This window comes from Protopterus annectens, chromosome 17.part0 (genome assembly GCF_019279795.1).
Source record: "Protopterus annectens isolate FY-2018-M chromosome 17.part0, PAN1.0, whole genome shotgun sequence".
Lineage (NCBI taxonomy): Eukaryota > Metazoa > Chordata > Ceratodontiformes > Protopteridae > Protopterus > Protopterus annectens.
This window is the reverse complement of record NC_056751.1, coordinates 53,284,960-53,297,588: the sequence shown is the minus strand read 5'-3', so window position 1 is coordinate 53,297,588 and position 12,629 is coordinate 53,284,960. Positions and strand designations below refer to the sequence as shown.

The 12,629-nt window shown below is 39.1% G+C and overlaps 1 protein-coding gene across 1 annotated transcript in view; it reads left to right on the top strand.

The window, feature by feature from the left end:
• The window catches only part of EXOSC3 (exosome component 3), a 228,171-nt gene that overhangs the window by 79,407 nt on the left and 136,135 nt on the right, over positions 1-12,629 (top strand). Inside the window, exon 3 of the mRNA XM_044059362.1 lies at positions 3,605-3,756. Within this exon, the coding sequence (XP_043915297.1) occupies positions 3,605-3,756 (152 nt within the window). The remainder of the gene's footprint in view (positions 1-3,604; positions 3,757-12,629) is intronic.

Below are 12,629 nucleotides of genomic sequence, written 5' to 3'. Positions count from 1 at the left end.
TGTCACCCCCCCCCCAACTAGAGGGGTGCATTTGCTGCTGTTAAAATCATTGTGTACATACAGTGATCTGTTGACCATCTCCATTAGGGCATCTGTCAGTTCACTGGTCATATTCCTAACAGTACCTCTATTTTCACACTTCTTTACAGAATTCAGTGAGGAAAGGCCAAAATAATTCCTCCTGGTCGCTGAGCAGGTCCAGTTTTGTGGTTGTGGAGTCCTGGCAGTATAGAAAACTCTCTTGGGTTAATGAGTGACCACTAAATCCACCTCAGGATCTGACTGCTGTGGTTCACCCTTTGATCCTATGAGACCATCCAGTTGAAATGTTGTGAATAACTGAAGGTGTCGCAAAAGTGTTTCATTAGGTTCAATTGTGCTGTGAAAATGGAAAAGTTTTTCCTTTTGGGTGGCATAGTACCCATTAATGCTCCATTTGGTAGGTCAGGACCACTTAAAACTTATCTAAAACACCTATGGTTTGGTCACATTTATTCCACATTCAGAGGTGCATATGTCAGCTATTTCTGTCCATTGTATCATTGTGGAAGCAGGTTTGTGGACCACTAACCAACTGATCAGGCAGTCAGTCCTCGCAGGGACTGCCTGCATCTCCACATACGTTTTGAAGAACCTATCCCTTCTTTGGGATCTAATTTTCATTGTGTACAAGCTTGCCCATCCCACAACTTGACCCTCTTGTTCTGCAGAATTGTTTTGGAAAATGTTTGCTTTTTTTCGGTGGCTATCACCTTGCTCACAGGCTGTTAGAGCTGCAAGGCCTTTTTGCATTGGGAATTATATTTGATTATTTCATGAAGTTTGTGCAGCACTTGTGACAACACGCATTTCCTCCATAAAGTTGTTTCTGAATTATCCTTAACCTGGTCTGTTCATCTCATTGTTCTCTCTTCCGTGGTTTCTGTCCAGGTAGATACTCTGGTAGAAACTCTGGGTTTCTCTGAAGTAAGTGCATGAAGTTATACAAGCAGAACAACTTTGCTCTGGGCATGGAAGTGCTAGCTGCCACAAAACAAATTCATTATACATGTATTGCTGCCAGTATTATGCTGCCATTAATTGGTTAATCACCCAAGCATTATCTTCATCCCTGATTCCAGGGGTTGGACCTCTCTTGTTTCTTGTACTTTAACCTTACACATTCCAGCTGTCCACTGGCTGCATCCACCATGGCATTTTGCCGCTTGAGATGCGGCATTAACTCGCATCAAGGAGCCTCACTAATGTTTGCTGCAGCAGGTGTTTTTTTTTTTTTTATTGCTTTAGCAGGTGTTTTTTTTTTTTTTTTTTTTTGATTGTTGCAGGGTTTTTTATTGTTGTAGCTGATCTATGTAAAGACCTTCCTTAGGATATTTTTTGCAGGAGGTCTCCTTGCTCAGTGGTTGGGGAGTGAGCTGTCACCTTCAGAAGATAGTTGTACTTTGCTAATGTGTTGTGTGACTTTAGTAAGTCTGATAACCAAGACCCTGCAGACTTTAGTGCACTAAATTTTCTGATTGGGGGGAGGGTTAAAATGTGAGAAAATGCAGCCATTCCTAGACATTCAAACAAGGTTTCTGTTGTAGGTCATCTGGTGTGTGAAAAATGTTTTTCTGTTTCATAACCTGTACCCGACAGGAATGCATAATTCTGATTCTCCCTAGTTCCTTTCTGGTGTCGCAGGCTTAGTTGCCACCTCTTGTGTCCTTGAAGCCAAGGCTCCCATAGGAAACTTCAGTGCCTCTTAAAGCAGCTTCCTATTCTTGATAAGCAGCTCTTTTATATTTCATTTCAAGCCAATTGATTGGTTTTCCTTACTGCTGGGGCATCCTAGCTTTCATTGGCTTTTGTTAGGCTTTTAACAGCAGCTCAGAATAGCTCTGTTAAGATGTACAGTAATAATTGACCTAGGGTTTTGCCATTGACCAGGTGACAGTTGCTTCTTCACAGTAATGCCATTAATTATTTTCCAGCTGTTTTTCCTTTTCTAAACGGGTCTCAGTCATTCTGGGATTAAGAACATCTTTCAGCTATTTCAAGCTTACTTTATGAATTTGTATAGATTTATTGTCAGTCTGTAAAACTGGACCATTCCCTTGTGTCCTTCAGGAGATTTAATTTGTAATAAACTTCTCAAAACCTTAATCTTACAGCATACAGTTGGACTGTGCCTCTTTTATCTCTGTGATTGTAATGTCATGCTAGAATTGTTATTGGATTCTAATCTAATGGACTTCAGGTCGAAGTCTTTCCGAGCCATGGGCTCTTTCCAGTTATGAGGCCTGGCTTGTTTGTCATAAGGATAAGGTGTCCATAAGATGTCCAGCATAAAAATCGTATAGTTCATCTAATGTCCAGTCCCCCCCCCCCCTTTTCCCAGACAAATGAAGATGAGTGTATTTTGGGTATCAGAGAATGTATAGATAGCGCCATTATTACATCATGATAGCTCCCATTAGGACTGCTTATCTTTCCTGTGGTGCTGGGGGGGGGGGGTGGCAAAACATGTCCAAGAGATGCATTTCTTTGCAGTCTGATAATTTTGTTTTATGATATGGTGAGCATGGGATGTCCCTGATAGTTACATTGAAAGCCCACTCTAGCAAAGCAGTGGTTCATGGCGCCTGTCAGGAATGTGACATTTGATTGTCCTTATGCTTTTTATATGCTGACAGAACCAGTTCTTCTTGGACTCGTTTAAGCCATGGTCCTGCCTTCAAGGACAACTGTAAATGCAGTACAGAAGGAAATTTATTATGACCAATCAAATCACATTGTGGAGAACTTCACTTGAGTACCTGGGAAAAGCCCACTCTGACCTGGGGAGAACATGCAGACTGTGAGTAAAGCCCGAATTGAAGTCAGGACCCTGGAGCTGTGAGGCAGAATGTGTAACCACTAAGCTGTCATCAAAGGTTATAAATCGCATGTAATCTCTGAGTCTAGAGCATTCCTTTAAAAAGACTGTTCTTGGTATGTTGCTTACACCAATCTCCTTCCACACACTGGTAGTAGCTGTGTGTAAAAGGTGCCTTCTACAGTTTGAGCATCTCTTATGTATGATAAAGTTATCTGATGTAGTTCCCGACTTCAGACTTACTACTTTGTAGCAGCAGAGGGGTTCAATCTTCAATCCCACTGTTACTCCAGGCTGTCAGTATTTATTTTGCTTTTAGTCTGGCTGTATATGACATTGCAGTGTAATTTCCTTAAGGTTGTATTTACAAATGTATTTTCAAGTAGTCTGGAATATCCAGGGTTATGGTGAGTACCTCACATATTGTCTGTTTTATATTAGCAACAATGCTAAACTGTAGAAAAGTGGTCATGTACCTCTTAAATTAATGATGTTACACTCTACACCATAGGCCCTTAGTTTACTAAATAGTGCCTGATGGCTCAAGTCTTTCGGTTGTCTGTCTGTAAATGACAGTGTCAATCCAAAATTGTTTCCTAGGTTATTTTTGACAAGTAAAATGTAGGGTGCTAGCAGTAAATATTTCAAAGCATTGGACACTTCAGCTGTACTAATTGTCCAGATGTATTTACTGATTATTGTGGTTTGTGATTGATTAACATTTTCTTACTTATTGATTTGTTATAGGTAGGAGATCTAGTTTATGCACAGTTTCTTGTTGCTAACAAAGACATGGAACCAGAACTGGTTTGCATCGACAGCGTTGGACGCTCTGTAGGAATGGGTGTGATTGGCCCTGGAGGGCTAATGTTCAAAGTTTCACTCGGTCTGGCTAGAAAGTAAGTTAACAGTTGTATTGTGAAAATTTTATAGTATTTTGAGTAAAGACCTACAAAGATGAGAGAAACTGTTTCACAGATGAGCTAAAAAAAAAATGACAAAGTAATTTATGTACTTCACGAGGAATACACAGCGGATTGTATAACCCATGTTTAAAAGAATCCTCATTTAGGGCGCTACTTTCCTTTTCATTTGCTTATCTGGCTTCTTTCCACACACTTGAAGTATCCACCACTTGCAACAGCTGCTTCTTGTATGCATCCCAGCAATGCCACTTTTGATATTCTGTTGCTGATATTAAGCTATTTTTCCAAAGGTGCCCCACCTCTTTTTTTTATTGTTGGAGAATCAGTAAAAAGGAAATCTTTTCCTATTACAAGTTTGCTAATGCTCCTTTTTTAAAGACATTATGCCTGTTTGCAGGATTTGTTTGCTTTCCTGTTGATTTGGTTGCAAAACATCGTTCTGGTCCTAACATCGAAGAAACGTGCGAATGTGAGATTATTCGACTACACACAATGTTGAATCTGCTGAACAAATTCAGCAGATTCGACACTGTTGTCGAACAGAGCACGTGACTACTATATAAGAGCACACTTAACGTGAAACTCCTATAGTTAACATCACGGTTTTGCAGGGGGGGGCTTGGCCCCCCCTCCACACCCCCCTGCTAACTATATTCCAACTCTGAATCGTACTACAGTGAGGAAAGGGATGAATATCCCACACCGCACTGTACCGTGATCTCTATGCAGTTTTTAGAATTCATTCGTAGCATTTGCTGATACGACTTTCGAACATGGTGTGCTTGGCAACACAGAAATTCGGACATCTGTAATTCGTTTTTCCTTATGCGGAGCATCCACGTTCTATATTATGATTATAAATCATATAAAAATGTATGAATATATGTATGAATTTACATGCGTGTATGTATATGTATGTACATGCGTGTGTATATGTATGTACATGCATGTATAATGTATGTGTCTATGTATAGATGTATGTAATATATATGGAGAGAGGCATTTTTGATAGGTAGAGACATAATATACATGTGATCAAAAGTTACCTTTGTTGAACAGGAAAAAAAGTCGGTACACCTGATTGAAAATTAGCTGATCACATATTATGAACTTTTTTTGTGTGCAAGATTGCAGTACAGTGAGGTTAGGGGAATTTGCCCTTTCCACACTATAACGCAGAAGGTATAGGAATGCAGGAGGGGAACCCTCTGCAGAAACACTTGATATGATGTCTATTTTCATCTAATTCTCACTGTCTCCGATCCAACCTTGACCCATTCTTCTAGAGCTGTGGATTTTGAGGGTCTTACTCCTCTCCTACTCAAGTTACCTGTGATCTCATTTGCCACCTAAAACTTTCAGACTTGTCAGAGGTCTGGTTTGCACGATAAGTGAAAGTGTTTTTTGACTCCCCCTTCCTTTTTAGATAGGGTAGTTTGTAGTATTGTATGGCAGCTTAGTGGTTACACGTTGTGCCTCACAGCTCCATGGGTATAGCTTTAGATATTTTTAGGATAGTTATAAGGTGGTTATTAGAAACCGATTAGCTGTTAGGTTTTCGGTGTGACTGTGTTTTTAGAGAAGTATAGTTTGATACGTGTTAGAATTTAGTTGTGGTTTATTCCAGTTTTTCTAATGTCAGGTAAATCACAAGGGTTTAAAATGTACTCTGTTTGTAGACGCACAGTTCCTCCTCAAGACACTCACTGTCTTTGTGTATATTGCTTAGACATTGCCCAGCTTCAAGCTGGCTGTGATATTTGTGCTGCTTTTGGGTCCAGGACTTTTCAAGGCAGAAAAGAAATCCTTCCCACCTCAGACAAGGTGTTCATCATCTTCCTCTTTAACGATTTCTTCTGCTACTAGACCAGCTTCAGCCTCCCTGGCATTAAAGCAGGGAAAGGGATAAGTCTAAAGAGAAACAAAGAAAGTAGAAATGTCTACAGAGAGGATCTGAAGAGAAAATTGGAAGAGAGAAGATATGAGAAGTCAACAAAAAGGTCTCCGAATTAGAGTAATCCTTCAAGTTTGGCACATAAAACAACATTGAAGTTGTATCAACCAACTAGTTGGATCTGATCCCCCTATCCTCAAGCTAGATTCTTACCGTTGCCAGTGAGCCCTTAACTCTACTCTCCTGTTTTACAGAAAAGACTGTTCTTGAGGCCTCTGTTGGTGGTATCCTCATAGAAGTTGACCAGAGTCTTTACTGAAATGAACATTGATTGTATGATGAGGAAGCTCTTAAGGACACAAAGATAACCATTTGAAATGTCGGGACCTGCAAGAGCGAATGGTAGTAAAGCAAGAGTGCACACCTACTTTATCTGCGTTTGATAGCCCAAGATTTCTTCACAGAAAATAAAATGCTTTTATTACTTTTTCTCCAAAGGTGCACATATTGAAGTACTGGGTGTTGAAGTTGTGGAATTTTCAGATCATATGGGTGTATGGGAAAGGGGTTGTGAGAATTAAAAATTAAGGAGGTAATATTACTGAACTAGATAGGTTAGGTTAGATCATGAAGAATGAGAGGGGAAATAAAGCAGTTATGGAGACTTTAATTTGTCTGCGAAATCTTTACAGCAGCTGGTCATATTTTTGGGTAATATATAAAGAAAATACAAGAAAGTGTGTCCTTGTTTTGAAGAGAGGAGAAGAGAAAAATGAGTTAAGGAGACTATAAGAAGTTGTCAGAAGAAAGACTAAGAGATTAAATGTGGAAAGAATGCTATGAGTGAAATAGGGGTTGGGTTAAGGGGATTATGTTTAAACGGACGTTTTTGAAGGGTAAGAAGGAAGAGGTGTATCCTCTTTTTAGAAAGAGGTTAAAGGGACTAAAGGGAAGATGAATCCAATGAGGGGTGTAGTGAGGTATAAGCTGGAACAGAGTATGGGCATTAAGTTTGTAGAAAAAAATTTATTGGGGGGGGCTAAGGATATGGCAGTAAGAGAATATGGGTATTGTTAAATGGCATGTAAAAAGAATGTTCGAGGAGAACCGTATGGAGCTGAGGTAGGTAGAAAGTAAAGAGGATGTAGGGTGAATTAGAGGAGTTGAGAGAAGAATTAGAAATTGCAATAAAAAAGGTAAGGAGGCATCAGCTCCAGGACCTGATGGACTGAGTTATGGATTTTATATTGGGTTGTCTGATCTGAAGAATGCTTTTGGTGAGGTTTAGAATGAAGAGATTGAGGACAGTATGGCAAGGGAATTTAAATCATTACAGAAAGAGGAAAAGGAAGGTAATGAATTGGGGACCAATAATGTTGGGTAATGCAGATTAACAAATATTTATCAGGGTAATTCAGAAATGGTTACAGAAAGTGATTGATAGAAGCAGCACCATGCGATGGTGTGTGTAATGTAAAACAGGCAAGTAAATGAGATGGTACTTGTAATAGAAGCACTTCATTTTTCTCTAGTACTATAAAAATGAAAGCATGGTTTCATGTGATGCAGCAAAAACTTGATAGTCCATATCACAGGTGAATGTGGGGTATTTTGGAAGAATATGGAAAATTTGATTAAATGTCCTAAGAATGTGTGAAAATTTGGGGGTGTTGATTTTAATTGATTGTATCGGGGAAAAGAGGAAAAATTTTAATGGAGGTGTGGAACAAGGGTGTCTTAGTGTGTGTTTGCCATTGCATTGAATTTGGTTATGCAAATGTTGTAGTGGTATAGAAGCAGGGTGGGAGTTGAGGAGAGGTATGATGCTGCCTTTGTTACTTTCATATGCCGATTTTTTATTTCTGGGAAAGAATAAGGAACAAATGAAAGAAGTGGTAGTGAAGATAGAGGGCAAGTGTAGTACTGCATTTAAGTAAGCAGAAAGGTGAAGGGTTTAGGAATGTGGTAGAAATGGATAAAGCATAATAGAGTGAAATAAGTGCATTGTAAGTACTGTTTGGAAGATGTGTAGTGATAGGCGAGTGAGATGTTGTTGGAAATGGAGAATAACTGGTGGGACACATATACTTTTGATATGATAAATGAAATATGCTTGTGTACATACATATGTGGTAGGAAAACTACCATATTTAGGTGGGGTGTTTTTCCTGCCAAGATTGAAAACAAACTTTATAAATTGAGTTGTGTTAATGGCATCAGAGCATTTGCTGTACGCTTTAAAAGTGAAACAAGAAAAAAATAGGCCAGGTAGTGGGAATGTTGTGCACGATATACAAGAGGCATGGAAACTAGCAGTTGAGAGAAAAGTGGAAGTGGAAATTGAGTAGAAGGAAGGATGAAGCTTATAGGAAAAATGGATTATATATAAAAGGGGAAAGGTGAAGATTGTATAAGAAAATAAAGACAGACTCTGATGGGTTTTATTGAAGATGGTGTTCTTTTGGAGGATTTTATCTGGAAAAGTAACATGAAATAGTAGGTACGAGAAGAAATCCTGTTAAGTTTGTAATATGGAAGAAGCATCCTGACATTGTTTTTGGACAGTAAAAAAATGTTCTGGACTGTGTCCAAAGAAAACAAAAAATGGCATTGTTTAAAAAGATTGATGTAAATGTGATTGTATGGGGGGGATATAAAAGAAGTAGAGTTGAAATTGATAGGATAAAATGTGACAATATGGTATCTGTGGATGGGAAGATATGCTGAATTATTTCTTTAATAAAGCATTTTAGGAGATGGTTGTAACAGAAGGGGTGGGTAGGGTAGTGGGCTAAAGGAAAGCTTAGTTAATGGTGAATTAAGAAGTGTATAAATATGAAGTTTAAATACATGTATGAAGAGTAACCTGTTTAAAGCATCCCCACTCCTTTTGATAAGTGTTGGGGATCTTTAACAGTCACTTGAGCTACCACAAACTCCATTGGACTGGACCAATGTGTAACTCTGCATTCCCCCTTACGCTAAGGTTCATTGTCAGTAGTGGAAAAAATGAATCTAGGCACCTGGGTTGGGAGCAGAACCTGCAGACCTCTGATCTTTCAGCATCAAAAGCAAGTATGTCGCCTCTTGAGGCACTGACAATGACAAGCATGTAAGTACAGGTTCATTTTCCCTACCTGTTTCTGGCATTGACCAGTCCAGTTTCCTTTGTTCAGGTCTCACTTTTTGCCACACGAAGATATTATTCCAGTATGACCACATGACTTTTGATGACAGAGGAGACTAAAACAAGTTGTTAAAGATTACCATACTACTGGAACAGATTCATTTTAAGACCAAGCGTAAGCATTTTCATCTTTTATGAAAGATATCAAACCATAGATAAAAGCCACTGCAACAATTAAATAACCACAAAGCTTAGTGATGTGGTAAAAATTGCCCCAGTAGGAAACTTAAACAGAAGACTTGGCGTGTGTAAAGTAGTGTTTGAAGGCCAACTACATCAAAAACTAAAAAAATTGCTTTTCAGCTTATCTTGAAGTTTCTTGTTATGTATACCTCTGTATCGCTGTAAGTGGTTATTACTTTCAGGCCGTTTTGGCGTGCAGTAGTGTCATGTTACAGACAGAAAGGCATCCCTATGATTAGATTTTGTTGTGGCGCTCTCCCTCTCTCCAACAGTTTTACAGCATTGCAGTGATGGAACTACTTATCTTTTTTTCATTACATTGCTTCTTTTGACGCCCCCCTGTATCCTTCACTGATGCAGCATTTTAAGGAACATTTGAATAGCAAGCTTGAAAAATTAGATGAATTAGCTGCTGTTCTGAAGTGCGAGAAATCTGATCCCTGTAATTAATATATGGTACTTGGGCTAAGCTGGCTTGTGTTGCACTCGTAGGGGATTGCTCAGCTAACAGCCTTATTGGACCTTTTTAAGCATAACCTTGTTTTCCCTTTTGCAAGTGTTAGGATTAATTGCCCAGATGCATTTAGTTGGGTTTAAGAGTCGGTGCATTTACAGACTTGCTTCTGTCCAACAAGGGCATTGGTGCTAGTCTAAGGGTAAATTTCTGATTTCCCCATCCAGGTTATTTTTGAATAGGGTCAGGGACAAGTTCTGCTTCATATGGATAAGAAAACTTGTTGCAGTATTTTTAACACTGTAGTTGTCTTCGGTTAGTGTTGTCACCTTACAGCAAGAGGTTCTCCGGTTCAGTCCTCGGCTGGGGTGCCTTCTGTGTGGAGTCTGCATGTCCTCCCTGTGGTCGCATGGGTTTCCTCCGGGTGCTCCGGTTTCCTCCCACATCCTAAAGACATGCTGTAGGTGGATTGGACACTCCAAAATTGGCCCTAGGTGTGTGTGTGTGTGTGTGTGTGTGTGTGTGCCTTCTGTGGAAGGTTGTGCGCTGGGCTGGCAACTCGACACTGTAAAACTCTACTGCCAATCATGAGCGGACAGGTGATCCACTGTGGTCACCCCTAACCGGGAAAAGCTGAAAGAAGACGACGTTAGAATTAGTCTTTGATACTTATTTTCATTGACTTGCTTCAGTCAAACATTGCATTTAATGCAGAAAATACTGCAGCGAGAAGATGCTATGCATTTTTACAGAAAATGCGATGTGGTAAAAAAAATATATACATCAAAACAAATCCTGACAGAAAATCAGGACGTTTTCCTTTTCGTGGCATTCTTTGGGTTTGATTAAAGGGAAGGACTGCTAATTTGTGAAGAGTTTAAAAAAAAAAAAAAAAAAAAACTAATGTGTGGGTGGAAATTTTCTTGTTTGAAATCTGAAAACTAAACTTGAAGCATTTACTTTTCTGCAGACTCAAAACTGTAGCTCCAGGCTATGCTACTTGTCATCAGCATTGCATCTCAGATAAGTCGCATTTAAATGCCTATGCTCAACAGCCATTTTTTTAATGGATCTACAGTTAGAATCCATGATCTAACTTACTCTGCCTCACCTTGCCATGTGATAGATGACAAACATAGGAAAGGAAAATGTAAAAATTTCACAAAATGGCAAACAGAAATAAGTTCATGCTTAAAATGAGTTGAGTAATTATTAAATGGCACTTTTTCTGTATGTGGTACTAGTGTTGGACTGCAGGGCATGAAAATCACTTTTGGGAATGAAAGACTTGACATTTGAGTGGAGTTCTCCTTTAAGGGGCCTTGATAGCTTTCTGCTGAATGTTAACTCCTGGGGCTATCTATGCAATCTTTAATCACCTCATAGATAGGAGAGCCATGGCAAGAAGCGTGCTTATACATAGTAGAATATTTAGAATATTCAGTCACTGAACGAAGCATGAACAGACTACTGTAACCACAAAGAAAACCACCAAGCTGCTCCAGTCTTCTATATGAAAAACCTTTTAATGTACAAAATTTTAAGCGCTTTCGTCCCGCCACCTATGAGACTCCTAGGAAGAAGGTAGAAGTCTTGTAGGTGGCGGGACAAAAGTGCTTATCTTGCATCAAGTACATTAAAGTTTTTTTGATGTAGAAGACCAGAGCAGCTTGGTGGTTGTCTTCGTAGACATTGGATGGCCAGCCAATTACCTGTCTTTACTCCACAGCTAATACTCAATATCTCCAAACCACCCCAACATAATATGTCTATCCATAAATCTGACCCCTCATTTAGCTTTTTGTAGGGTAAAACAGCGATGATATAATTGATTCCCCTTCACCGCTTGAGCAATACTTCTTGCAACAATGTTATTTTTTTCCTTCTCAAAAACAAGCTTTCAGTCAAAACATCCTCATGCAATCTCCACGCCAACAAAAATACCCTTAATCTGCAAAGACCCAAATTCCGTCTAGAAAAGCTTCTTAAAGATGCCCCCCCCCCCAGCTAGAACCCTCTCCTCATAGAAATCAGTAGTATAATTTTGGTACAACACATTCCATATAGGGCATCTGTGCCTAAAGAAGACGTACAGATGCACATGCTACATCAGTAACGTGTAGCTAGTTTAACCACTATACACTAATTTTTCCCTTTGTACATACACATATTTTTTCGGTCATTAATTGCATGATATAACCTTTAACAAATGTTGTTTATCTGTTTGTTCTAATTATAAAAAAATCCTTTACATGACAGATTTGTAGTATTTATACAGCTGTGATATAGTTGTTTTCTGCCTTGTGCTTTGCACCTGGGTAGTGGCTGAAAAGGGTCCTTGCACCAGCCTACCACCCACTTAACTTTTTATTTATTTTTTTTAATTCAGCTGAAACCTAGCAGGCTGCATGTGTTAAAATTCATCTGTCAGTCACACATCTGATCTTTGCACAACATTCCACCATGTTATATGCAGCATGATCTGTCATAAAAACTTTTATGTGACAAGGTATGTCAGTAGAAATCATTTGTAGCACCTTTTCTGCTGTACTGCATAGCACAGTTTGTAAATACACTTTCATAACATTAGTACTGTGTATGTAAAGCACCAAGCAGAAGTTACAAATGACCATGCAAACGATACTTTTGGAAACCTCAAAGTGGCCCATTGGTTTATAGGCTGTGCATGTTACTGGGCTATATAGGTTCTGCTTGTTAACTGGGCTGTATTAATGAGAAATGTTTGCAATAAGTCTACATTATGAACATGCTTCAGATCTGAAGGTGCCCTACTTTATATGGTGGGATCTCTCATTTTTGTTAAACATGTCTTTCAATTTCAGTGTTGTCGTATTAACTAAAAAGGGATGTTCTGTCTGGGTAGTCATTTTAGGATTTCCCATAATGCAGCAGTTGATTTTATAATAATATCCTTAACTGCACCAGATTCCACAGAATAAGTAAGTAACCTGGCTGCTTTCAGTTCATGTGCAAAATGTTCAGAGTTGTCTCTTATGATGATGTAGTTACCAACACTGTTCATTGTTCACTTGACCAAAGGAGCATCAAAGCATCATTGTTATTAACTGTCACCGACTTGGGAAAACTCCTTGCTGTTTGTTAAGCTG